This window comes from Phalacrocorax carbo, chromosome 16 (genome assembly GCF_963921805.1).
Source record: "Phalacrocorax carbo chromosome 16, bPhaCar2.1, whole genome shotgun sequence".
In the NCBI taxonomy this organism is placed as follows: domain Eukaryota; kingdom Metazoa; phylum Chordata; class Aves; order Suliformes; family Phalacrocoracidae; genus Phalacrocorax; species Phalacrocorax carbo.
In genome coordinates, this window is record NC_087528.1 from 13,074,151 (window position 1) to 13,101,671 (window position 27,521).

Below are 27,521 nucleotides of genomic sequence, written 5' to 3' on the forward strand. Positions count from 1 at the left end.
ATTAGCATTAGAAGGGAAAAAATGTAAATCTTTAGTTCTTTGTACCCAAGTCCGTGTAAAATGCAGAAGTTGTGAAGCCAAAAGTTAGGTGAGTTAAAAGAAAAATTATACTTGCAACAAAAACTAGGGCCTGGCGATATGAATAAATAGTAAGAACTTATTGAATTAATACATTCATATTTGCCACCAAAAATTGGAAGACATATTAAAATCTTAGGTCCATAATTAGGAAGCGGTCCCCACCTCCCTAAGACCAGGCAAGATTGTATGTCGAAGACCCCTTTGCTGTGACTGGGGGCTGTTCCCCCCGGCGGGAAGCTGGTGCCGACTGCAGGCAGCACCTGGGACCTGAGGGACGTCTGCTCAGACACCGCCGCCAGCACTGCTCTTCACCCACCTCCCAGAGCGCCTGGGCCTGGTAGCACAGCTTTCTCCCTGGGAGGCTCTCCCTGCCACGCACGGGTTTCATGCGCAGAGGAGCGCTGCTGCGGAATGAGAACTCACTTTCTTCTAATTGTGTGTTGCCTTGCCAAGAGGAATCGTGCAAGGGGATGTTCCCCCAGTCCTCCCCTTCTCCCGTAGCCCTCCCTCCTGCCGTCAGCGCTCGGCAGGGAGCAGGTCTCTCTGAAGGGAAACACTGGCAGCGGTCAGGCTGCTGGCAAAGCTGAGAGCAGCAGAAAGAGCAGGGTGTAATGAAAATAGTGAACTTATTAGCTGCGTGTGCGCAGGTGGGGACTGGCGAGAGAGATTCCCAAATCACAGTGAGTCACTTCCGTAGCCTTTCAGAGCAAATAAGCCTGATCAAAATATTAAACTGCAAGAAAACTCAGTGATGTTTTAAGCAAGAAGAACTAGAAGCCACAAAGTCTGTGGATGCAGAGGGTGGGACCTGTGATCCCAGGGACTCTTAGAAAATGGTCGTCTCCCAGCCTGTGCAAGACAGGCAGCCGTGCAGCCGGTGTGCGGAGCATGCAGGTCCCCAGGGCTAACCTGCACCCTGGCAGAGCAAGTCAAGGGATCCGGGACCACTTTATGGAAATGACTCATGTCCCAGAACCACTGAGCCACGGCACAATGCATTTGCTCTGGCCACTGACTCCAGGCAGAAGCTTTCCTGTGACCCTGCTGGCACTGGAGGCTGTCCTCGCATTCACCAGCTCAGCCCACAGGCAGTGTTTGTGCAAAATCCTTCCCGGGTATGGTGGCAAATCTGGACTTTGGCACAGCCTGAGTGTTTTTGAGGGACGGCACCATGCAGGGGGACTCTCATTCCTGGATGTCAGGGCTGCAGACATCCCTCCCAACATCCCTCTTGGGAAAGATTTGGGAGGAGGAGGGAGAGATGAGATCAGACTTTCAATGAACTTTCCCTGATGGAAAAGGCAAAGCAATTACATTAGCCCTTCTGAATTGTGCTTCTGCTTACCAGGGCGCAGGGCCTTCTCTTTCAAATACAGAGGAAAGCAGTGCCTGGCACCTTCCCCTGAAGGGAATATCCCTGATATTCCCCTGAAATCGGGGGATTTCAGAGCCGGTAAAGGTCACGAGGCTGTCATGGCTGTCCTCTGAGAATCCCCTTTTCTGCAGGCTGCCAGAGCACCCTCTTGGCTTTTGGGGTACAGCGGAGAAGACAGTAATGTGGGGCTGTTCTGCCTAGAGAACAACTAGGAAACATCTGTGTTCAGTGCGGTCGAGCGCTGGGGCCCATCACACACTCCCCAGGGCTCGTAACCCTGTGGCTGAGCTAAGGGGAGCAATATCTGGTTTGCTTTGCAAAGCACGCAGAGTTTTATGGATGACAAGCAGCCATAAGAGAGTAAGGTAGAAATGCACGAATGTCACAGGAGAGCGGCGGCCAGGCCAGGTCCGGCCACAGAGCGGTCGGAACGCGGTAACTGCATTGGCCTGGATGTCAGGTGGCCTGTGTAAGACATGGCACCTGCACGAGCGGGCTGCGGGGCTCCTGGCAGTGACAGCAGCAGTGGCCTTGCAGGGTCCTTGCGGAGTAGGGCTGGCGGCTCCCGGGGAGCCCCGTCTGCAAGGCTGCGGGCCTGCACAGAGGCTGCTCTCAGCCATTGCAGCTTGACTGAAACCCTGCACTGAAACTGAGCAGGAAAACCACTGAGCAAACAGATGGGGAGTGGCCCTTAGAGCCCACATAGCCTCCCCTGTAGCAGATGTTGGCTCCGATCCGGGGCAGCCCCTTCCCTTTAAGGCCGCTGATTTTGCATTTCTGTCCAAATGTTTACTGCTGTATAATCCTTGGAAATTTTTTTTTTCCATGCCACACCTAGTGTATGGTACAGCCAAGCCTGATTTCCCCAGACACGTGCCCTAAGCCAGGCAGATGGGCAGAGACACATGGCTGGAGCGCATCACATGGCAGAGAGGAGCTTGCCATCCCATAGGCACTTCTTTGCTGCGCACCTGCAGCTGGATTAGGACTGCGCGCAGAGCAGCCATCAGTCGTGTTGAGACCCTGATCCAGGACATGATCACAGCTGAAATGTTTGTGTTTATGGCAGCCGATCGCATCAAGTGCATCTGCTATTGCAGAAGGGCTATTGGTGAGCTGATTTCAGCTCGCAGCCATCTATGCAGCCTCACTTTTCTAAGCCTGTGGGTTTTCAATGCTTAATGCAACAAGTGCAGCTTCAGCCTTGCCTTCCATCCCCTTTGCACAATGCTGGCACAGTCCTACCGTCAGCCAAATTGTGGGACCGATCCAGCTATGAAAAAAGTGTTTTGGTTGATCAGTGCCCTGGTCTAGTTTATCTCCCCACACCCTGTCTCAGCATGGAGTAGGAAAAAGAGCCAGCAGTGCCACCACAGCATGACACCGGCTCAGTCCCTCCAGTCACAGAGAATCCATATCACACCCTTCCCCGCCCCCCTCCCCGATATCTATCACTGATACTCATGCAATAGATGGGAGACATTTTTTGCCAGAGCACAAAGTCTCATCCCTTTATATGTATTTCTCCAAGGAACTGCGTTTCTCCAGTGGAATTGGTTTTCCTACATTTAAAGTTGCAGCCGGAGGTGATCTGGGTAAAATAAAGCAGGATAAATACATAAGGTGCTAATCAAAAGCAGCGTTCAAGGGCGGAGAGCCCACGTATGGATTTGCAAACGGTCACATGAAATGAGGCTGTCCCTGTATTTGGTAGAATTTCCCCTGCTTGATTTTGGAGGAATATGTCTCTTCCTCCAAAGGCAAATGCTCCAGCAGAAAGCGTGGGAAAGGAAACTGCAAGGAAGAAAGTTGTCACCAATTTAGCCATTAGCCAGTTCATTTACGAGGGCCTGGCTGGCAGGCGCTCGGCACCTTGCTAGCGTCACGTACGAAATGCTTTTTGACAGCATCAAATCGGTGTCATAAAACACAAGGTGTGAGGAAGTCGGATGCCTCCTGAAGATGCCAGGTTAAGTGACACTGGCCACCAGCACACTGATTTTCAAATGCTTTGCACAAGGAAAGCAGCTGGAATTGCTAGCTCAGACAGCATGACCTTTCCAAGCTCTGAGATGGTGGCGGACCGTGTAACCTAGGGGATGGGAGGAGGGTCTCAGAGGGGACTCACAGCAGGTCTGGTGGGCTGCGGTTCTGTTATCAGTGTGCGTCAGTACATCGGTGAGTTCTACCTCATTCAGCGGATGGTGCCCATAGTCTGGGCCGCGGTGCTAAGGAGAGGACAGTGTCATCCTGGCTGTGCTGGAGCACATCCGCAAGTGTTGCACAGCATATTGAATGTGACCAGTGCCAAAGAGGTGTCCCCCTCCTCTCCCTGCTTACACCCAGCTCCTCACGTTTTTCCCCAGGAACAGCTTCACGCACTCATGGCTTTCATGACCTGCAATTGTTTGGTCTTTGACAAAGACCTGGAGTAACAACCAAGTATTTGGCACTAAGTGTTTTGAGTTGTTTCAGAATGGTTGTAGATTCTGTATAGGGATTTTAGGTTGCATCACCTCCTGCTCAGGATGCTCCTCCCTGGCTGCCCTGGAGCGAGGTCTCCTCTTTCAGAAGGGCCTCCCCCGTAAGATTTGCAGCTCATCTCTTGGTGCAGAGGGAGTCACCTTCCTCAAGGGACATGCTTTGCATCTGGACTACATACACTGCAGTGTGTCAGCACCATCTGGACAGCAACTTACCACAGCACTGAAGGGGGAAAGCAGATGGAGAGTGAAACAGGGAGAAGAGAGAAGAAAAAAGGCCTTCTCTGCTCTGGGAAAATGTCCTGCCCTTTATTATTGTATCCTGCAAGAACCACTTCGCTATTTAGGGAGATTTTCCCCTTCCTTCTCCCAGTTTCTCAGTCTGAAAAACAGGTGAGGGATTTCCTCCAAGCTCTGGAGGCCTTTTACAGTCGGCAGGGAGAAAGAGGGATATCCACCTATCTAGAGCTTGACCCGGTGATCTGTTTGAATCTTGGATGAGAAGAAGCATGGCCTCACATGGCCTGTCTCTCTGGACCTCGAAAGGAGTCCAGAGCAGCACAGGGGAGACGGCCACATTTGTTGTGTAAAAACCACTCCAGATGTCCACCCAGGGGATTACTCCCGGCAAACGTGCTGTCACTTAAATTCAACCATTAACTTACCACACGCTCATTTTTCAGGCGAGTGCTATAGAGAGGGGCTTGCACGGGGCGGAGGCAGCGTGGTCAGTGGTTTTGCAACCAGCCTTTTGCAGTCCTACCATCCTGCCACACCTTGCTTGACATCATTTGTAGTTCCGCTTCCTTTGCCTTCTGTCTCACATCTTTACTGTCCTCCCTCTCCAGGGCCAGCCCTCCCAATAAGCAGTGGAGGTGATCGCTAGGGATCCCATGTCTCAGGGATGTTTGACAGGCTACAAACAGGACTGCCACAATCAGAAAATGCAGCTGGACTCCTTTGCTTCATCTGAAATGCTTTAGTCCAGCTGGGCCCAGATTTTCCTCCAGCTACAGGGTGGTCCTTGAGTGGTTATTAAGTAGAGGGTTTTGCAGGCTTCCAGAGAACAGGGTTGTAATTCTTCAGAAAACTGTGTAGCTCAGACAAACGTCATTTTTCTTATTGAAATGTAGTCGTGATCTTTACTCTGAAGACACAGGCCATGTGCTTACAGAAGTTTTGTTCCTGTAGCAGCTTCACATTTGGAACAGAATTACTGAAGCAAACCAGTCACTTAGCACACGACCCCAGTCCCTTCAACCTGAGGTAAACAGCATTCGGCTCTGAAAGCATCCTTATTCCCACCTTCATCTCCTCACCCTGCCACCCTGCCTTTGTACAGAAAATGAGATCAGGAATCTGATCTGGCTGAAAACTAAGCAGGATAAGAAAAACAAACAAAGCAAGCAAGCAGAGAGAATCCTCTGCAAGGCGGTATATACACTGACATGGGCACAAGACAGGTAGGGGAATCGCGTGGCTGAGGAGGGACCAAGACCACCCCCGTCACTAGCATCACCCACTTACATCCACTTAATGTGACCACAGAACTGCTTTGCTTGCCAATTGGTGATCTTGGTGCAGAAATAAAATAAAAACTCAATAAAAAAGCTATGTTCCAGCAAGCGTAGCTGAGCATCAAATTCGCTAACATAAGTATTCCCATGGAAGGCAGTGAGTGAGTAAATAAATAGAAATTGCTTTACCTACAGGAGAGTAGTTCATACTGCTATAAATATTATGCTCTGCCATATTGCCAGGCTCCAATACAGAAAGGTAGTAAATATTGCATAAGTTATCAGGGGACTTTCGGTATTGCCAACCACATGTGTTAAAGAACCCACAAATGGGATCTGAAAACAAACCCGAGGCTGGATTAAAAACCACAGGTTCAAAGTAAATAGATGTTGATGTCTTTTTTTTTTGCCTCTTGCCTTCAGGGCCTTCGAGGTGACAAGTGCTGTGCCTGTCTTTTCTTTAAAATAAAGGAGGCAGTGATCTCCCTTTAATGAAAAGGCAGCTGAAATTCCTATTTGATCAAATGATTCAAGAACCTGGGGCTTTAAAGATTTACAATAAAATATTATGCTTCTGCTAAAACTGGGACAACTGGACACACAAACATTTGTTCCAGAGGATGTTGCTTTTCCATGGAAAGAGGTACCAGGATGCCACAACTAGCAGCGCTAGTTTTAAAGATCTTACTTCAGTAGTTATCATAGCATTTCCCAAAATAAGACCTGTTTGAGCAATCCCAAACCTATGACACATGCTGTAACTTACTGTCGGTATAGACAGATTCATTATTTAGAGACTATTCAATACGCCAAGCAATTTATTACACTGAAATTGAGGCAGGTTTCCTGGACTAGCTGGACTTTAAAGTCTGTGTAAGGGCAATACCAGACATACAGGGGGACCGCACTCAGCCCCTGCTTGTGTAGACCTCCCTGCCTTCCCCCCCAAAAAGCAAGTTCTTCTAAGCACATCCAGATTTTCTCATTTTAAATTACGTTTTTTCCCCTTTCACAGCAATCTAATCTTCCCAACATCTAAGTGCTCTGAGGCTTACAAATGTACAGAAAAAAAAAATTAAAACAAAATAGTTTGTCATTTCAGCTGTTTTTGCATTGGCCAAGCAGAAAATTTCTAATTACAACATATGGGGAAGGGCTTTTTAATTAAATATTTATTTTTTAAAAATTAAAATAATAAGCATGTGTAAAATACCCAAAGATCTGTGTTTCAGATGAGGAACATAGTACTGCTGGTGGTCAGTTAGTGCATCTGTCCTCAGCTACTTCAGAGAGTATCACCTTTTCCCACATCGAGCCTGATGGAGTAGAAACACTGCAAAACCAGAAAAGGTAATCAATAGTAAACAGCTAGATTTTGACACTTTCATAAACAGATATTTCTACAGAAGTGCTATTTTGAAAGCCACTTTTTAATGTGACTTCTGTTAGACTTAAGCAGATGCTTAAAGTTAACCATCTGCTTAATTGCTGCTAGGATTAGGGATGGATTTAAATAGAGCTTTTATTTCTTGCTTAACATAGTGCCACTTTCTTTTTGCCTTAATAAAGCACTTATGCCCATGGTTCATTTTAAGTGCTTGATTAGTGCTAGTGACTTCACTTATATGCTTAAAGTTAAGAATATGATCAGTGTTAGATTGTATCTGGTTCTTAATTGTCTATGAAGTACTGGCCCAAAGCCATGTTTAGCACTTAACAAGCATGCAAACGAGTCCCGCATCTAGGAATAGAAAATGCCAGAACTCAGCAAAAGGACAAAATAAGCTTCAAACAATTGCAACGCACACGTTCTTGCTCTTGGCCCCTGGCAGAGAGCTGTGTAATATAAAGAGAAAGTCCCTGCTTCTCTGTCCAAACGCCTTGAGGCTTGCTGGCAGATTAAAAGCAAGGCAATTTCTGTGACTTGAGAGTGATTTAAAATCTGTTGACGAGTTAAGAGTCGCTTATCTTGATCATCATGTTGGTTATAGCATGGCTCATTTCTCACTTCTAAGCAAGAACAGAGGCTGGAAAAGCCCTGCTGGACTCTGGTCTGCTCCACACAAGCTGGCAGCCCACCCTCCTCGCTGTGGTTGCTGGGCATCCTCCTGTAGTGCCCTGGGTGACAGGACAAGCACCTATTTTGAGCCCTTTGGTTCCCTCAGATTCCAAATAAGATTTTTTTTCTATGAATTATGCTTGGAGTGTAACAAGCAAGAAGGCTTCTGATTTTAGCTTTCTGCTAAATCCTGTGTCTTTTCAGTACAGAGTGAGGTGGGACAGCCGGGCTCCCCTGGCTCTTTCCTAAGGTACAGCAGTGACCAGGGTCTTTGACTTCTGCTCTCAAAGTGGAAGCGCAGCCCAGCCCCACCAGGCTCACTGGAGAGCCCTTCCTGCAGTGATTTCATCCTCGCTTTTTGTTTCTCTTTATACTCCATGAAAGAGGGAAAAACAGGAGGAGGACTTTGTGTTCCTGTTCCCTCTCCTTCCTGCCAATACCATGGGGTTAAAAATGACCATGCGTTTCTTCCAAAGGTATTAGCATAATTATGTCTCCACTCTGAATGTGCAATAGCTGGCTGTGTTCCACTAAAGATGGCATTTAACTAATCCTGCTTTAGAAACCCATACTATTTATATCTTCTAAAATCAACTTCATCTTCAGAAATGCCCTTTAAAGGGCACATTTTATTCCATTCTGACCATATGTTTTCACCGTGATCTGTGTATTTTAAATGTGTTTCCAAAGGTTAGCATCCAGGACTGCTCCCCCAGATGCTGCTTGTGCATTGCTGTCTAATGTTAGTCATGCAGCCGGCTCAGCTGTTTGCTTTTTGAGAAAACCAGTCCCTATTTATCTAATTACTTTGTGTTTGGAAAGTCAGTGTGAAGTTCTCAAACACAGAGGGGATCCCAGGCACTGACTGTCAACACCAGCTAAGTTTGTCCTACGGGGTTTGCCACCAGCCGTGCCGAGCTTTCTCTCCCAGAAAGAAAGTCCTTGTTCTTTCTCTTCACCTGGATTTCTTCTATTGATTTCATCACTTCTTTTCCCTGATCTATTCTGCAACACGACAGAAAGGGCAGTGCTAAGTAAATTAAAAACAAAGAAAATCAGAGCAAACAAAATATGAAGTGCTACGGAGAGATTTTAAACGCCAGATCAAAAGTGAGTTCAAGCATTCCCACCTGGGGGGGTGGCAGTCATTGTAGTGGTTGCTCTCTAAAAGCAGAGACGTTGCTGTTGAGAAATTCCCATGCAGGATACGTCTCTGTTCCAGAGCCTCCTGCTGTGGGTCTAGCAAGGCTCTGGTAACATTGGAAAAAGCTGCCCTTTTTCATAGACCTCACACTTGGTTGTCTACACGGAGGAAAAAAACATTCCTTCATCAAGAAGACGGCCTTTCCAAAGATGCTTCAAAAGGTATCTGTTTCCTTGGAGAAAGATATTTGGAGCTCTGTGTAACCTTTATCTTCATGGCAGTGTTGCTGTTTTTTAAAATAATATTTTATCCAAGACTGGGAAATTTTCTTCCTGTGATTTTGTTTTTCTGTAGGTGTACCTTTTAGCTGTAGTTGCTCAAAAACAAAAGTTGTATTTTCCTCATACCAAGCTCTTCTAGACAGTTTGCTTTTGCAGTTTGGCACTTGGGTGCTTTTGAGTGAGTATCTACAGAAATTCACTGTGAAGGAGAAACATGCTTGTGTGTAGGGAGTCCATGAGTGGGCACAGCTTACATGGTACTTGTTCCATCGCTGGATCTAAGGCGCGTGTGGGAGGAAGAGAATCCACTGTGAATGAGCGTGTGAATTTGAACGTGCTTTCAGCAGAGGGGACATATTTTTGTGAGCTATCTTGAAGCCCCGTTGTACGAGACAGTCCTCCTCATGCTACCCATTTTTACTCTGACGTTTGGGCAGAAGGATTATTTTCTGCCTGGTTGTTGGCGTAGCTCAGTAAGCTGTGCTGCTTTTCTGAGGGGGTCAGATGTAACCCCCAGAACTTCAGTGCCCATTGCAGCTGAGTATTTTCTACCTGCAGCTGTACATTCAACTCCTCCTTGATTTCTAACAGTTCATTTAAGCCTCCATCTCTTATAGCCTTAAAATAATGAATGAACAATAACCACTGCTGTGAAGCAGTTACAGCTGCAATGCCCATACCTGTCTGTTGCAAAGTCACAAAGATAAAGTGAAATGACCCCATCCCCACACACGCTCTGCTTTGCTGACATGAGGACCAGGTTGTATGTACATCTACATGCACATAGCACATGCAGCCATATGTCACGTGTCTGTAGATATACATGCATACTCACATAAAAAAAAAACCCTACTGATAAGAAACACTGTTTGTAGCAAGCCCAACAGTGTCATCACAGCTTTCCATCAGGAACTTGCTCAGTTAGAGCAAGTACTTCATCCGGAGCAATGGTTTCTGCCATGTCCTTCCTTTTCTGGATAGACTAAACTCTGTCTGTAACTATGTACCATTTAAAAAGCCTTCCATTTAAACTGTAAAAAAAAAAAGAGATCAAAAAGAAACAAATGACTGAGTTGGAGTTTCCTGTGAAATGTTAACTCATACAGTTTTTAATTCCTTGATGGATATTTTCCAAATAAAATATCTGCCTTGAGCACTGCTTGGACAACGTAGCTCTGGGCGTGAGTCACTGCCGTTCAGTGAAGGAGGCTTGCAGCAGTCCCAAGGGGTGAGAAGCACGAGGCACCCAATTACCGCACCAGCAGGCAGGCAGGGTAAGCACTGGGCATCCAGGTGAACCACACTTCTCTCTTGCCACTGCCAGGGAGTTCCTGCAGCCAAGCCCACAGCACATGTCCTGCGGACAAGTCTGCAGCAGCTGCAGGTGTGAGAAACACCTCCTGCCTGACCTTGCTATGCCAGCAAAACACGGAGCATCCATGCAGCCGTGCCGTGGTGACAGCCCCAGCTGCCCTCAGTGATGCTGATCAGGAGGGCGCACGGTGGGGCGGGCAGGAGGGGAACTTCTGTCGGAAGATACTGGGGCACTCCCGGGAGGCTCTGCTGATGTGGGTGAACCAGCAGGGTCTGCCTTATGGAAAAGGCCTGGAGGAAGCTGAGCCCATTAATCAGAGACTTTCAAAGTCACTTTCGTTTCTTGTTCCTTACGTTTCAAACACCCACAACACTCTTTCCAAAAATATTGGGCTCCAGCGAGCTGCCACAGCCGTAATCAGACAGAGTGTGCTCTGGCTGCTGTGGCCAGCAGGGTTGTGACGGACAGTAACAAGCCTTGCGCTGAACGGGGCTGGGGGGAGCCTTTCCAGCCCTCCTCGTGTTACTGCGCAGCCACAGGGAGCGATTCCACCTGCCTTCATCATTTTCCCCACGTGTAAACCAGGACCAGTTGCACCTGCCTTACCTTCCCCACAAAAGCGGTATGATTAATTAGCATCCGATTTATGCTTGCAAAATCCTATTAAAAATCCCCCTATAATCTGAAAAGTCTGACCTGAGTGTTCCATGGCTGTTCCTCAAAAGTAATAAAACCTTGTAGATGCAAGTACAATTGCTCTCTGGCTCAGCTTAAACCTGGGTTTGACAGACCCCACCCTACCTGCGATGGGAGTCTGGAAGCTGCTTGTGAGGCTTAGATGAGTGCTAGAGGAAAGCCTGCATGGAAAATAACAGTTCCATAATCAGTGCAGGATTTGGATGGTGTGGGATACTAAAGAACAGGGCCATTCACCGCTTAATGAGGATTAAAATAACTCTTGAATAGCTGCCTTATTCCCCGAGCATCCTGTTCAATGAATGAGTCACAGGATTACAGTTGAAAAATAGGCTGGAATGGCAGAACAAAAACCTGACATAATGAATATCAAATTAGGGCTTGGGGACAGCCTTTAATCTAGCATTTCCAACCCCTTTAATGACCGACATGCTGACTTCACTAGGAGTTTAATTTTTGGGTTTATCCTATATGCTCCTTGTTACAGCCCCTTTTTTAGGGGTCAGTTTGTTTGGATATCGTTAGCCAGGTGCAGAATCACTCTGCAAGCACGATATTCATGGCATAAAAGTATAAGGTAATTGGTTATTGGCTAATGTACATGAAAGACATCTGGGACTTAATGATCTATTAGGCTAAGTATTCATATGCTCATCACCTCTGATAAGGCACTGTAGAGGACTGGCTGGGCAGACTTCCATGAGGAGGGGACCATGGGTTTGGCCTCCCCAGTTCCCTGGGGTGGCCCCCAGTGCGGGGAGCCACCTTCTCCGTCTAACCTAAACTAATGGGAAAAGGCTTTGTATAACGAAGCGTTGGTGCCTCCTCCCCTCGCCCAGGCGCCCTGCTCAGCTCTGCTTGACCAGCCTAACGGCGGTTAAAGGATGTTTGCTCAAGGGCTCCTCTCTTGACTACAAATTGTGACTCGAAAATGCCAGAGGGGGGCAGGCAGATGAGAAATGGGTAGCTTTATGCTGAAAGTATTTACATTCTCATCATCAGTTTTTGGTCCGCTTTCCTCCGTGCCTTTGGGGTCTGCATTTCTTTCAGCTCCTAAAGCCTGAAGTCTTTTGTCGTACTGAAGTATTCTGGAAGATTAGCCCTTGAAAGGGATTTTCTCTTCATTAGAGCAGATGCCAAACAGTTATCTTGTCATCAGAAAACTAAACTGCTTGTTACAACCTTCTCTGAAAATCTCAGCTGGGGAATAAGGTTGAAAGTAGGCAAATGCTGAGGCTGCTGAAAAGACCAGAGCGGCCAAAGGCAAGGAATTCTGTTTCATAGGCTGATTGCTCCTGTATTTCTTTTGTCCTGTGGACTATCGATTTCAGAGCAGTTCCCAGCACTTTAATAAATACTGTAAAGCTAACGCAAAATATTGCATGACTGTCAGAACGATTATATATCTGAAATATAGTCGACATACATTAAAAATATCCTTGTTTTGCAGTTTTTATAAGGAAAGATAAGCAGGAAAATACAGTATTTTCTTTTCTGACACTTGCTATTTTTTCCATTATAGAACACAATAAATCTAGGGTGTTTTGTTAACAATGAGCACATACAAAATCTCTGAGACTGAGAAAATATACCCTAGAGAAGGGTAAAACCAAGTACTTAAGGAAAAGGTTAAGTCCTTACAAAAAAGGTTGTTTCTTAAGAGGATCTCCTGGATAAGAAGTGCAAGAGGAACTCTTTGGGCTATTTAAAGTTTTCTTCATCAGTTACCTGGGGTTTTGCACCTTGAGACAGACAGTTCGGTCAGTGATTTATGCTGCAAATGAGAGCTGTCAGTCCTGACCACAGGAAGAACCATAGAATCATAGAATGCCCTGAGCTGGAGGGGACCCACAGGGACCATCGAGCCCAGCTCCCGTCCCTGCACAGGACACCCCAAATTCACACCGTGGCTCTGAGGGCCTTGTCCAAGCGCTTCTGGAACATCGCCAGGCTGGTGCCGTGATGCCTCCCTGGGGAGCCTGTGCCAGGGCTCCACCACCCTCGGGGGATAGAGCCTTTCCCTAATGCCCAGCCTCACCCTCCCCTGGCACATCTCCCTGCCGTTCCCTCGGGGCCTGGCGTTGGTCACCAGAGAGCAGAGACCAGCCCTGCCCCTCCTCCTCCCCTCGGGAGGGAGCTGCAGAGGCCATGAGGCTGCCCTCGGCCTCCTCTGCTCCAGCTGAACAAACCCAGGGACTCCAGCCGCTCCTCGTACGGTTTCACCTCTAAACCCTTCACTGACTTTGTGGCCCTTCTCTGGACACTGCCTAATAGCTTTATATCCTTAATGTCCTGTGGTGCCCAAAGAAGAGCTCCTTTCAATGCTGAGATCAGCAGATGAGGAGACGCGCTTCTGCGAAGGGGATGAAGGGCTGTCCAGCAGTGTCCCACCCCTGGAGCTAACCCATTCACTCTGATTTCAGTAGCCCATCAGGGGTGCTTTCAGGTCCCACAGGTCAGATCCTGACTTGCTCTGGGCTGTTGCCCTCAGATGTCTGAGGGAGATCGTGTTCCCCCACTGCCAGTCGCTCAGCTACTGCAGGACTATAAAGTACTCTCCATATTCACTATGAAAACCATAGCTTCATGTTTTATCATCCTCTGTGGAAAAGATGCTTAAGCATCTTGAAATCAATTGTTAGATGCCGTGGCTGACACTAGACTAAGTCTTTTCAAAAGTGCACGTGCACTCTAAGTGAAATTAGAGGGATCCCTCCTCTCCATCTTCAAACACAGGCTGGGGACAGCAAGAAGAGAGGCTCTTGGGGAAGTTTAGATCACCTGAACCCCTCTCACACAGCTGCCTGAGCCCTGACTCCAGGCACAGCGGAAACCACCTCTACCTGCAGGAGACACCTGGTCTGACCATGCTGGGCTGCCTGCCCGTCTGAGCATCGCCCCTATGGAGAGGCGTGGAGAAATGAGCTGCCAAGATGACCAGGCGGCTGGAGCATCTCCCTTGGGAGGAAAGGCTGAGAGACCTGGGCTGGTTCAGCCTGGAGAAGAGAAGCCTGAGGGGGGTCTCATCAGTGCTTATAAATATCTGAAGCCTCAAGAGGATGGGGCCGGGCTCTTTTCAGTGGTGCCCAACGCCAGGCCAAGGGGCCACGGGCACAAGCTGGAACACGGGAAGTTCCCCCTGAACATGAGGACAAACCCCTTCCCTGTGCGGGTGCCAGAGCAGGGGCACAGGCTGCCCAGAGAGGCTGTGGGGTCCCTTCCCTGGAGACATTCACCCCCCGCCTGGACGCGGCCCTGTGCCCCTGCTCTGGGGGTGCCTGCTCATGCAGGGGTGGGACGGGGTGAGCTCCAGAGGGCCCTGCCAACCCCCGCCAGTCTGGGATCCTGTGGTATTGAGGAAGTGATAGGGAGGAGAGACAGCGAGGACTCAGCAGTGGTGCACAGGCTCATTTGCTTCCCTTGGTGCTGACCTTGGAAGAAGATTTCCCCTTTTCAGGGTCCAAGATATCATTGCCACCAGCAGAAGTAGGGTGTTAGGGCCTGTGGGTGCTGTCACTGGTGGCCGTGGGGGTGCAGGGTGGGCAGCCTGGTTGGGGACCGCACTGGCTGAGCGTACTGTGCATGTTCCATGTTCAGCTGGGGCATTTTCCCAGGGTTTGCAGGGCAGCTGTACAGGCTGTCCTGCAGAGACATGGTCAGGGCAGGAGACGGGACATTGGGCTGGTTTCACTGTACTGTAAGCTGATGCAGGTATTTACTGGTGGATCAAATCCTGCACTGAGTGCTTCTGGAGTGCGTAGACAGGTCGGTAGCTGCAGCAGAAGGGCCACCTCAGCATGGCAGCAAGGCCATCTAGGCAGAAACTTGTCCCTTAGCTTTTCCCAGTTCTTACAGACTTCTCTTCCTCCCTCCAGTATCTCATCCCCTCCAAGAGCATCTTCCCATCTCCTTTCATAAACGCATCCCATCACAAGCTCCCCTTCCCCATCTGGGTGAAAAGTTGCATTTCCCAGAGCAGCGGTTACTGAATTCACATACAGACCACAGATATAATCGCGTGGGAAGCAGCATTTTGTTCTGTCCTTACTATGGGAACCCACTTTCTTCTGAGAAAAAAACTGAAGCCCTTAAAAGCCCTGCCTATCCACATGTCTCCTCCCGGACTGCAAAGGGGCTGGGAGCACTGGTTTCCTTTCTGCCAGTGAAATGTCTCATTCTTTCTGCTGTTTATTGTATCTGATCACTTCTCCAGCTGTGCTTAGAAATTTCATATTGTGGTCTGGCAATTCAGAGCACTATGCATCCTTTATTTCCCTAATGGAGTTTCCTAGTAAATAGCTTTGAACTCAGATCCTTGTCTCTACAATAGATATGCTTCTGCCTAACTGGCACTTCACAATTAGCAGCATTATCTTGTTAAACCTGAAGAGGAGCAGGAAGGCTCAGCCATCGTTTTGTTACTTAGAAATTGTTTACAATAGGCTACAAAAGTGGCAAATGAAGCCCAGTGCTGCATTCAGATGCCTGATTAGCTCAGCCACATGAAAATGCCAATAATTCAGGGTCTAACAATTTTGGATGCCATTTCTTAAGCAGTAGCCTCAAAACACCTGAATTGGTTAGAAGGGAAAAAAGGGAAGGGGAGGGAAGGGAAGGGGAAAGAGAAAGAAAAAATATTAGGGGTGAGAAGGAAAGCTTCTCAGAATCAGAAGATGATAGTTCCTATTCATCTACATGCAGGTGTAACTGTCCTCAGGAGCGAGGTTGCGAGAGTAAGTGACTGCATTGGAGCACTCTGTGTCTTCAGGAGAGAAAAACCTCTGTTATTTCCCTCTGAAAAAAATTAATGTGTTCAAGTTATGTCTGCTGCTGCTTTAAATGCTTGCATTTCTCTCTCTCTCTCTCACACACACACACACACACACACACACACACACACACGTCTTGATCTCTGTGTAACCTTTTATCTGTCAGCTCCTGCAGTGTGTAAGCAACATTAGCTGAGGACAAAAAGTTTGGATGTTTGGATGTTTTCTGTGATTTGATTTGTAAATTAGCTTTGCTGTAGCCAGGCTGGAAGTTCTTGCTGTCCTTAGCTAGCCTGCATGACTGCAGTCCTACACCTGGCTGAAACCCAGAGGGACCAGCATAAGAACCACAGGCTACTATACAGAGCATGTGGAAGGATGGAAACCACTGGGGAAATACCTCACTTTCTAAGGTTTTCAGGAGAGAAGTGGCTGTATAGCAATTCAGTCATGCTCGGTGAACTTATCAGCTGCAAATGTCAAGGACAGGTCATCAGAAAATACAACAGGCTCATTACTCACTACCTAGTTTGCAACTTCCAAAAATAGATTTAATAACGTATATACAAGGTAATAAATGGTGGGTAAAATAACCAATAAAATACGTGATGGACAACAAGTTGAACATAAGCTAGCAATGTGCCCTTGTGGCAAAGGCGGCCACGAGCACCCTGGTCTGCATTTGGAGTGTAGCCAGCGGGTCAGGGGAGGTGATCCTTTCCCCTCTGCTCCGTACTGGTGAGAAATATCTGTAGTACTGGGACCAGTGATGGGCTCCCCAGTTCAGGAGAGACACAGACAAACAAGAATGGGTCCAGAAAAGGGCCGGGAAGACGTTTAAGGGACTGGAACATCTGTTGTAATGGGAGAGGCTGAGAGCTGGGTCTTTTCAGCCTAGAGAAGAGAAGGCTTGGGGATCTTGTCAATGTATGTAAATAACTGCTGGGGAAGTAAAGATAGAGCCAGGCTCTTCTCAGTGGTGCCCACTGACAGGGCAAGAGGCAATGAGTCAAACTGTAATACAGACAATTCCACTTAAACATAAGTTTAAGTTTAAAAATTTTTTAAAATTAAAAATTAATTTAAATAAATTTAATTAAAAATTAAATTTAAAAATAAGTTAAAAAATTTTCTTACTGTAAGGACTGTTGAACACTGGAAGAGGATTTGCAGTGAGGAGTCTCCATCTTTGGAAATATTCAAAACCCTAACGAACACGGTCCTGGGCAGCACGGCCTAGCTGACCCTGCTTTGAGCAGGAGGTTGGACTGGATCTCCAGAGGTGCCTGCAGCCTCAGTGGTTCTGTGATTTTATGACCGTGATAGCAGAAAACCAGCTGTAAGAGAGAAACTGTTGTTCTCAGGACACGGACACCCCTAATGTGCGCTGTACAAAACAGCTGCCTCTGCAACGAAAACCCTAGGAATTCTGCACAGAGGAGACTGCCCCAAAGCTGTCCGGCAGTCCCAGCAGCCCTGGTGCTGGCTATAAGGGGTAAACACCAGTCTAACAGTAATATTTAAGACACATTTCTGCTTGACAATTTCATGAACTGAATCTGATTAAGTCTATACATGCCAGCCCACACCTTAGCCCCACAGCTTTTCAGAAGCATAGAATATTTAGATTATCTAAGAGAATAATCAAGTTGATGATTGACAAGCCTCATGATCTAGAAATATCTACATGTGGGAGAGTTTTCTAGTAATAAATTGTTTTCTTAGTCCCCCCCAAAAATATGAAAGATCTAACAGGGGTTTAAGCCAGATGATACAGTTAAGACCTAAAGTATATCGTGGATTTTGGTAATGAAGACTAAAAATACTGCAGTCATTTGTTCTAGGCAAGTATCAGACTTTCCATCACATACTGTCTTTTACAATCGTGCTACTGAAAAGGGCTGTTTGAACTCTAGAAACAGTTAAAACCTAGTGCAGAAATTACTGAGCAGGATTCTGTATCATGCTTGCTGGAAACTAGGTTAAAAGTGTCCCATCTGATACCATATCTCCCAAAAATCCCTCTGGACAGTTACAGAGGTTACAGAAATATCCCTTATTTTATTTGTTCCACCCATCCTCCTGTCCAGTTTTCACATTAAAGTGAAATTAGACTATCTGGAGGAACAGAAACTGAAGTCAAGTCACAAAAGCAGTTACTGCAGGGTTTTTGCTTGCTAGAAGTGACCGGTGGTGGAGGATCCAAAGGAAAATTCTACCTTAGGTGACCTGTAAGCCGCTTATTCAAGTGCACTTTAGGTGCCTGCATGAACCTGGTCTGCTTTCAAGGTTTTCTCATCACATACTGGTAGCCAGGCTAATATAGTTTCTCTATTTTCAGCTGCCTATGTATATAATGAGTGCCTATTTTCTAGATGGAGAAGCAAGTAAACTGAAGTTTTCAGTCTGTTGTCATCCAAATAAATAACCTCTGACTTCAGTCCTGGCCGTACACAGACATCCAGCATGCTGTGCAGGGAGATGAGTTTCTGTGAGATAAAGTAGCCGCAACATGGACTTCTCGGAAACAAATCATGTCAATCTAATCTTATTTTTACTTTTTTACTGTGTTTTGTGGATGGGGATAAATGGCTTACATTAAGGATCACAACCTTAGCAAGGTTTTCAGCAGTTTTTTTGGAAAGTAATATGAAACTAATTTGAGAAGCATGTTCTTAATGAACTTCTATAGGGCAGATGCCGTACTGGCTGGCTAACCATGAAAGGTATCTAGAGGGATGACGTGATGTGGCTCTGCATTTAGTCTTTTTGTTATTTGTGGAAGGGGAATTTGCTTATTAAATTTGCAGATGATATGAAGCTTGGATGACCATGAGTCTGTTAGAGGATGGGATTAGAATTTTAAAAATTCCTGACAAATTGGAGAAATAGACTGAAAATAAATTGATTAAATGAAAAGAAAGGCTGCACATTGGACTGAAACAGGAATACTAATAATAATACTTGTCTATGTTGAAGAACAATTAGACAGGAAACAGTTCTTTGCAAAAGCAATAAGGAATCACCGAGGACTACAAACTTTACATGAATGAGGAAAAGAAAAATATCATGCAAGTTTGTGTGAAGAGTAGATGACTGGGGAAAATCCAGCCACTCCACTCTGTACTGGTAAGGTTTCTTTTCAGAAACATGTCCCACGCTGTATTCCAGACCTGAGAAGGACCTAGGTCAATCAGAGAGAGCACGGGGTGATAGATTGACAATAATCAAAGGCAAAGCAAGTTGTATAGAGAAACATAATGGAAATGGCATTGTTTAGCTTGAAGAATAAAGTTAAGGGAACACATAGTAACAGCTTTGTTGTGAAGAGCTATTGCAGAAATAAGGGGAATTCTCTCCATGTCCCTAGTAGACAGGAAAGAAACAATTGGCCTGAAAAGCAGTAAGAAAAGCCTAATGAAGCAGATCTTCTGGGGAGAAAGTGAAATACCAATGACAGGTTTTTAAGGATAGCAGACTAGACATCAGCCTAGCCCATTCTGCCCTGGGAGAGCATGAGATGCAAGAAGATTCCTTGAGATCCCTTCTCACCCTACATTACTACAGTTCTATAATGGCTTGTAAAGATCTGGACAAAGAATTCATTCCTTACTGAAGGCTTGTCTGGAAACTAAAGATGATAGAAGTTTATCAGCAGTCACTTATCTAATGGTTTTATTACAGTGAGAAGGAGAGAAAGTTGTTTTTCAACCCAAAGGGTAGTTACTAACCACAATGGTAGCAGTTGTTCTGCCATTGATTGTTCCTCCTACTTTGCAGCATGGTGCATTTAATACCAAATGCATCAGGTCTTACAGGATTCTCACTTCTCAGGGGAGGGAGATCTACAGTCCACGTGCAGCTCTTTAACTCTACCCCCTGTGTTTTTGAAGCCACTTACCTGATCCTCTCCTGCACTCACACAGGACATTTTTGTCATTGCAGTCACAGTGGGAGAGTCTGGTTTCCATGTAGTTGGGGCTCCATGCTGGATGGAGGTGGAGCAGTGGCGTGGGGGTTGCAGTGTTCCAGCAGCTCCCAGGAACACACCATGATATCAGTACATGGGTTGTGCTTTGTTCCTGTCTGGACATGCTCCTTACCTTCGCAGATAACTCTAATTTGCAGGCTCAGCAGAAGGGGAACAGTTTCCCATTATCGTGTTCTTCCTGCATCTGGAATTTTAAGTGAACTACATAACAGAATCTTCTGCTTTCTTAAGCATTTTCGTCTCCTTTCTTTAATCATGCTGAGATTTCCTGTGAATACTGTGAGTTGTAATTATCATCTGCAGATCAGTGGGGATGCTAAGCTGTTTCTTAAAGGGATTTTTTTTTTCTGTGAATTTCAGATGACCAAGAACAAAATTATAATCACCTGATACTAAACAGTGCCACCCAGACACCTACACATGGTAAGAGACAACAAAGAGCAAAATTACACATGTTGTAACTTTCCTCTGCCAGCCAGTAGCATTTACTGGTATCAAAGTATGTTTAATGTTAATAGAAATGTTCTTATGGCGATGATGCATGAATGATGGTTTCCATTAACATTAAACATAGGACCATATTTTTAAATAGTATGCAAAATGAAATATGGCCCAGTCTTTTATAATTTTACCTACAAACCTTGTGTTTCCCCATGTCTGATTGCTCCTTTCTCCCTTCCACTTCAGCAAGGTGCTGCCAGATTTAACTGGCCAAAGTCATAAAAATGATAACCAAAGAAAAGTCCATCTTGTCAGCCAAGCCACTCAACTTGTAATGCTGCTTGTGTGTATTTCTAAGATAGGTTAGAAGGACAGGGAATGTGGGGCAAGGGCTACTAAGCTGACATGATTTTGGCATAACAATATGTGGCTGGAGTTTGGGTTCCCAGTTATATCCAAGCTGTCCAGCCCATACTTGCATGGGTCTGGCTGGGAGAACCTACTGAAGCCCCTCATTCACTGCACAATGCCCCTCTACTTTCTAGTATGCAGGATAGGTAAAGACTATTAAGAGGTTGAGGACTCCCCTTTCCCACTTTCATAAACAGATTTGCCTCTTTCTAAACCAGTTCCAGTGGTCGCCCTCACAGCCTTCCAAATCCCCTTTATTTTATTGTGGAAACATGACATTTCTGGGACCCCAAGAACATATGAAACCCAGAGCACCTTTCACGTCTCTACCACAGGGTAGACCAGCGCTGACCTATCCCCATAACCTTCTGAGTGACACCTCAGGAGATGTCTGGGGCAGCCCGTCACCACCACACAAACTGTCTGGCCATCCCTCTGAAGGGTGAGCGTAGCCCTTCCAGAGTTGCTCCAAAGCTTCCCTGGGTCTGGTCTTTGTACTCAAACAGCTTCACATGCGTTAACACCCCTTCTGACTGTGCTCTTGCTGAGCTCTGAAAAAAACACGATTTTCATTTGTCTGCTTCTGCATGTGGTTCAGCACGTTTATCAGCACCACCCTACACAGCCCTCTTGACATAATAACCTTGGGGATGCCCCATGTCATCGTTTAGCCAGTTTCAAGAGTTCAGATGTTGTTCAAAGATACTCCTTTGTTTTCCCCATCGCATCCCACCCTGGAGATGCTTCTTCACCTCCTCCATGGCCAGAAACCCTGTCCCTGTCTGCTCAGCCCTGTCCCTCCAGCCCTCCTGCCTCCTCTGCCCAAGCTCCCTCCTTTTTTATTTCCTTGGCCGCAGATTAGCTGTTGAGTGTGGGCAGCATGGCCCTTCCTGCACCGTAGCAATCACAGACCACAGAGTCAAACCACCCGCAGATTCCTGGCTCCATCAAATCCAGACCAGTCACTGCCACCCAAATCAGTGGTTCCCCTGGCTCTGTGCAGTCAGTCCAGCCTATGAATGAACACCCAGGTCCTCCCTGCTTTCTTCCCTCTTCTGCTGCACCTTGTCTTGGTCTTGTCCTTGTTCTTCCCTTCACCCTTTACCCTTTGAATGTGATATATTTCTCCAGCATTTGCAGCTGGAACCTTCCTTCTGCTGGGGATCCAGTAAGCGATGGGTAAATCTCATCGTAATGTACACTTCCTGCAGCTCTGCAGCTCTGTATTTGTTAGTCTTTTTGTTCTGGCATTTGTTTCTAATTCTGAAACTTCATCCTGATAACTAATCTGGAATTGATATATTGTGAGTTTTGTGCTCTTGAATAGAAATTTCCGTGCTGCTTTGCTGCAAAAAAGGGTGGGAGAACAATTGCCCTTGAAAAGGTCACCTATAACCTTTGGTGTTTCTCCTTCCTCGAGGGTGGGTCAGGCACCTCTTCAGCCTGCAAGTTACTTTCCGTTGTAAAACTACATTATTGGTGTTTTTTTTTTCATCTCCCAAAAAGCACAAGACAAACGATGTCAGCTTTAAACCTGTCAGTAACACAGGAGTATTTACTGAGCCTGAACTGGCAGCCTCAAATGCTCTTCAGAGTACCTATTTTGTTTGCTATTTTACTTTCCTGAGAAAAAGAAAATATGAAAAAGATGGAGTTATAGGGTTGAAATTGTATTGTCTTCTCTCTAGTCTTATTACTTGTTCTTCAGATCTAGTACCTGCTGGGTTCTGAGATCTGCCCCAGCAGAGCCAGACCAGTCCCGATTACCTGTGTCTCTGCCCAGAAGTTTTAAAGTAGGTCCATCATCAGGTCCCTATTGCATTTAGGAATTCAAGTTAACAACATGTGCTAAAACAGTTAAAACTTCACTCTGGTCCCAACAAATGCTTTTCTTTTTTATGTACCTGAGAGACAAGAATCAAAGCAGATATACTCGTGATCTCGGATCAGAAACTTTCGCTTTTTTTCTCCACTCATTTCTTGCATTTGCTGTATCTAAATTGTTTGGTTGTACGAAGTGACTTGAATGATCTGACTACAAATAACTGTATGACTCAGAGTTATATTTTATTCCTAAGTTATCCGTATGGTCGTGGATGCTTTTGTTCATGATATTCATGTGTGCTGTTGCTGGTGAGCCACTGCTTGGTCAGTCTAAAAAGATATTTTGACCTTTCAAATAAGTATTCGTAGTTACTGCTGAAATTCTAGGACACTTCAGCAACACCACAGATTTAATTTAATTCCCTTCCTGGGTAGGACATGGTGTACATTTGCTGTGTGATTGTGGAAATGTGCAGGCGGACCCGAGCTGTCTGTCTGAGCACCATGCTCATGAGCTCTGTCCCTTAGCCTGCCTCTAGCACCCTCCATGCAATGACACGCTCTGGAAGGAGCAGAAGAGGGGAAAGAAGCCAGTGTGAGGCTGAAGACGTGCCCTGTGTTGCACATGGCATGAGTTCAGTTCACTCTTAACTGAAGTAAAACAAGCAGAGAAAGGTTTTCAGGCTACCAGCATACAGCAAGCAGGGCAGCGGTTGTAGGTGACTTGTCACCAAACAAGCAAGACTTCAGCCTGAACAGCCAGAAATCCCTCCCGTGCCTGAAGGAACTCCCCACAGCCTCCCCAAGGGCTGCCTCACCAGCAAAGATGCACCTGAGCTGGTATATGCGAAGGGAAGCACGAGCTGTTGCAAACTGGAATACCTGTCAGGATGAGAACTCAGCTGCTGCGTGCTGGTGACCTCTCTCCCACCTCCTGCCGCCGTAGGAACTTCACAGGTTTCTTACCTTCTCCTATAATTCCTGTTACAATGAGTCTCCAAACTCATGCAACGCTGGGACTGAGCAGCGGAGGCCTTCCACGACGCAGCTGTGCCAGACTTGGGGCCCAGGGCCCTGCAAGAAATCTCCTCATGAAGGAGGGATGAAAGCCAAGTCCCTGAGCTCCTCCTTCCCCTTCCTGTTCTGCCCAGTCCTTTGCAAAAGCAGAGCAAATGGCACCAACCCACCGGTTTCCCCAAAGGTCTTGGGGATCACACCAGGATCGTAGCGTGCAGGAGGGACCCAGATGTGCAGTGGGGCCACCATTCCACCAAAGAGCGTTCTGGGGACAACCCGCTGAAAATCCATCAGCAACGTTGTCTTTGCTCAGCTGAGAAAGAGGACAGTTGGCTGTGTCCTGCTGCCCGCAGATGTCACTGTGGCAGGCCCTCTATGAATGCACGTAAAGTCTATCAGCACCATATGCAAGCCCACCTTTATATTACCGTGGCAGTTTTTTACCTGCAAAGAAACAAATTAAAAGGGATAATGACAACCTGTGTTCACAATGAGCCAGGAAAAACAGAATAAGCAGGTTTGACCTCAGCTCTCTGAGCTGTTCAGCTGCAAATTCAGGCTCCCAGGGTTAAAACTCCAAGACCCTCTGTTTTAACCCGGCCTGGGGAGGTGCCACTCTTAGCACACAGCTGCTCAGTACAAAGGGTATGCTCATCGCCGCGGGGTGTGTAGCCGTGAGATCACTGGCGCGATTACACCGAACCCTTCTGATGCAGGAAGGAATAACTGCTAATTCATGGCGGGATCACATATAATCCGTTCGGTCAAGCTGCTATCATTTAATCAGCGTTGTGCTGTTCGCAGCACAGTTAGCACGAAGTGAGAGGCAGGGATCCCTTTTCTGCCTGCCTGGCTGGCACAGAGGGTTCACAGAGGGGTGAGCCCCATGTCTGTTCTCTTTTTGGAAAATGTGATATGTTGGGGAAGACAATTTTCCATGGAGATCATGAGAAATGGCCACAGGCAAGTGAGTCTGTCAACCTGTGGTCTGCAATTCCAGGATTTAATTCTGCTGTTGTTGAGGGCTCTGAATTAGCCAGTGTGGCTTGGAGTATCCCACATCTTAAAGTCTGTTGATTTTCTTCTGGTGCCGGTCTATTGATGCACCTAATTCCCTTCTAGGACACTGAATGTCCAGTACGGAGGTATCTACAGCCCTTTAGAAACCTCAGCCTAGGTTCTGCTCTCAGTGACGGACTGCAGACCTCAATTCCACTGAAATCAGAAGTTTGATGTGGGTTTCCTTAGCTCTAGACTTCAGTTTTACATCAGCTGCAGATTTTAACTGCAAATTAAGAACTCTATAGCAGTTTTTAGAAATGTAGTGGTTTTGTAGGTAAAAGGTGAATGTGAGTGCTGAAATACTAGTTTAGATATTTAGCACTAGTTTAGATATTGTCTTTATATAAAATAAGCACATAAAATTATTTTCCTATAAAAACAGTAAAATATGAAAAAAAAAAAATGTTAGGGGCACAAAAGAGAACCGAGGCAGTGTAGCGTTAGCTATAACAGAAACACATGTTGACTGCCTGGGCTCAGTTTTTGTAAAGCTTATTACTTTATTTTTTACTGCTGCTGAAGTTTAATCTCATTATATTTAGTGCATATTTAATTATGCTACCAAAATAGTCTTGTATAAACACTTTACATCTATATAAATAACAAGTACATTGCTAAATAATATAGTTAGTAGGAAGTTCATATCATAATTTTTATGTCAGCTCATTGCATTTGATAATCATCTCAAAAAATATTTGGCAAACCACCATAAGCAACAAATAGCTTCACTTCAATTTTTTATTTGGCCAAATATTTTTCCGCAGATGATATGTGGGTTTGCTCTGATGGAGGCAAATTTCATTTTATAGCTGTACCCATGTGAACTTCAAACAAATTCCTATATACATATGCGTGTATGTGTGTGTCTTTATCTTCCTTCCTTCCTTCCTTCCTTCCTTCCTTCCTTCCTTCCTTCCTTCCTTCCTTCCTTCCTTCCTTCCTTCCTTCCTTCCTTCCTTCCTTCCTTCCTTCCTTCCTTCCTTCCTTCCTTCCTTCCTTCCTTCCTTCCTTCCTTCCTTCCTTCCTTCCTTCCTTCCTTCCTTCCTTCCTTCCTTCCTTCCTTCCTTCCTTCCTTCCTTCCTTCCTTCCTTCCTTCCTTCCTTCCTTCCTTCCTTCCTTCCTTCCTTCCTTCCTTCCTTCCTCCCTCCCTCCCTTCCTTCCTTCCTCCCTCCCTTCCTTCCTTCCTTCCTCCCTCCCTTCCTTCCTCCCTCCCTTCCTTCCTTTTCTCTCTCTCTCTCTCTTTTTCTTTCTCTCCTTTTTCTTTTCTCTTTATTCTTTCTTTTCTTTCCTTCTTTTCCTCCTTCTGTCTCTTTCCTTCATTTCAAAAGTCCAGGGCATCTTCCTTCCCACACAATAATAGGGCTTTGGGGGATACGTTGCTGAAATAATTCTTGCGTCAATTTTCTAACATCAGACCAGAAACTTCAATTTGGGACAGTCCCAGAAGGTATGAAAATGATTCCCTATACTGTCACATCTCCTCCAGCAATTGGCTGAGGGTTTTGTGGCTATTGTGTTTAAGACACTGTTTACAAAATCATAACAATTAAGGACTGTTTAAATTAGATTTATCCCCAGTAGAAATACATGTGAGGAAATTAGAAGATAATCAGATCTCTAGAATATAACCTACAGAACAAATGACGCATTACGTACACTCCTCTTTCTGCAAAGCAGCAGGGCTTCAGCTGAAGTGGGAAGAGAGACGAACCAGGTAATCTGGCAGCACTGGGCAACGCGGTGCCAGCTTTCGCCTACACGCAAGTTGCCACCTGTGATGGGGATGCCGGCTGCTGCTTTGCACACCGGCTTCGCGCAGGTCGCTGTGTTGCAATGCAGCTCCAGCTTCACAATTACAAAGCCGGTTGGAGCAAAGCTGCGAGTGAATCGGGGTTGCTGTTTACCTGTCTTGACCTGAGAATTTGCTAACAACATCTTACAGTGCAGAGCCAACTCTGTGCAGGGGATGTATTGGTTTGTCGGGGACACGCCTGGGCTTAAGGGATGTGACTGGTGATGTGTGCTGACCTTCCTTTAGTCAGTGATGTAGAGAGCAGACAACAACCCTGGGGTTGAGAACAGATAAAGGACTTCAGTGGCACCTTCCTTTAAAGCTCTCAGCACTGAAGCAACTGGTCTTTGTTTTTCAGACTAAATACGTTGTGGTTTTGGACAAAGAAATTGCTCCTTTCATGGTCTTTGTATGGCAGGGCTAAAACAGCCCCCAAACTCGAGGTGCAGCTCACCTGCTGGGTGTGGAGGCCGTAACTTGCAGATGAGCACTGCTATGCCACCCGTGACATGGCCCGTGTCCCACCCAGCACGTGACTACTGGAAATAAACCACAGGCTCGTGGAGTAAAACTCAGGTGTGTAACTGTGTGTCCGTCCTCACCTCTGGAAGGAACCCGAGGAGCTCCCCTCTGTGGCAATACAGTTGTTACGCAAAGGGCCAACGTAAGCTGAACAGCTCTGACGGTTCCTCTTACAGACATAGAAGATCTCAAACCATAAGCGAGGGGAAGCAGTGTCTTTATTCCTGGTGAATGTGAGACCAGTGAAAAAGACCAGAACTTCTGGAGGCAAAATCACAGCATCAAAAAAATCAGAGCATGTAAATCTGCTGACACAAAAGGGCATTTTTGCCATTTGCATTGCTAGGAGTGCCATCAGCGCGGCGCTCGCTATGACTCCGCCAGAAGGTCGTGGTGGTCCCTGCACCACCTTCAGCCTGTGTGGGGGCTTGTGCCTCACCCTAGTGCCGGAGGGCTGGAAGGAGACAGTCACACATAGTCCGCTCAGGATGTACGGTTTGTTTCTCTCGGTGGCTAGCGCTGGTTTTGGCTTACTCACCTTGCTTGTCTGCTGCCAGGACCAAATATGCTGATGCATTTTCCTTTCTGAAGTAGCTTCCTCTCCATGCGATGGCAAGATTTGAGCGTGAGGCACTTGCAGAGGTGGAAGGAGTTAACAGGCTGACAGTTTTCCATTGCACAGCCTCAGATTCGGCAAGAACGAGTCCTACTCCCAGTTCTACACAGTTTTACACGCTGGCT

General features: G+C 46.4%; 1 protein-coding gene across 2 annotated transcripts in view; it reads left to right on the forward strand.

The window, feature by feature from the left end:
* SHISA6 (shisa family member 6) overlaps positions 1 to 27,521 on the forward strand; it is a 269,415-nt gene that overhangs the window by 222,843 nt on the left and 19,051 nt on the right. Inside the window, exon 5 of one of the 2 annotated variants that reach the window (XM_064467019.1) lies at positions 20,072 to 20,134. The exons of the other annotated variant lie outside the window; for it this stretch is intronic. Within the exon in view, the coding sequence (XP_064323089.1) occupies positions 20,072 to 20,134 (63 nt within the window). The remainder of the gene's footprint in view (positions 1 to 20,071; positions 20,135 to 27,521) is intronic. 2 annotated transcript variants of the gene reach the window in all.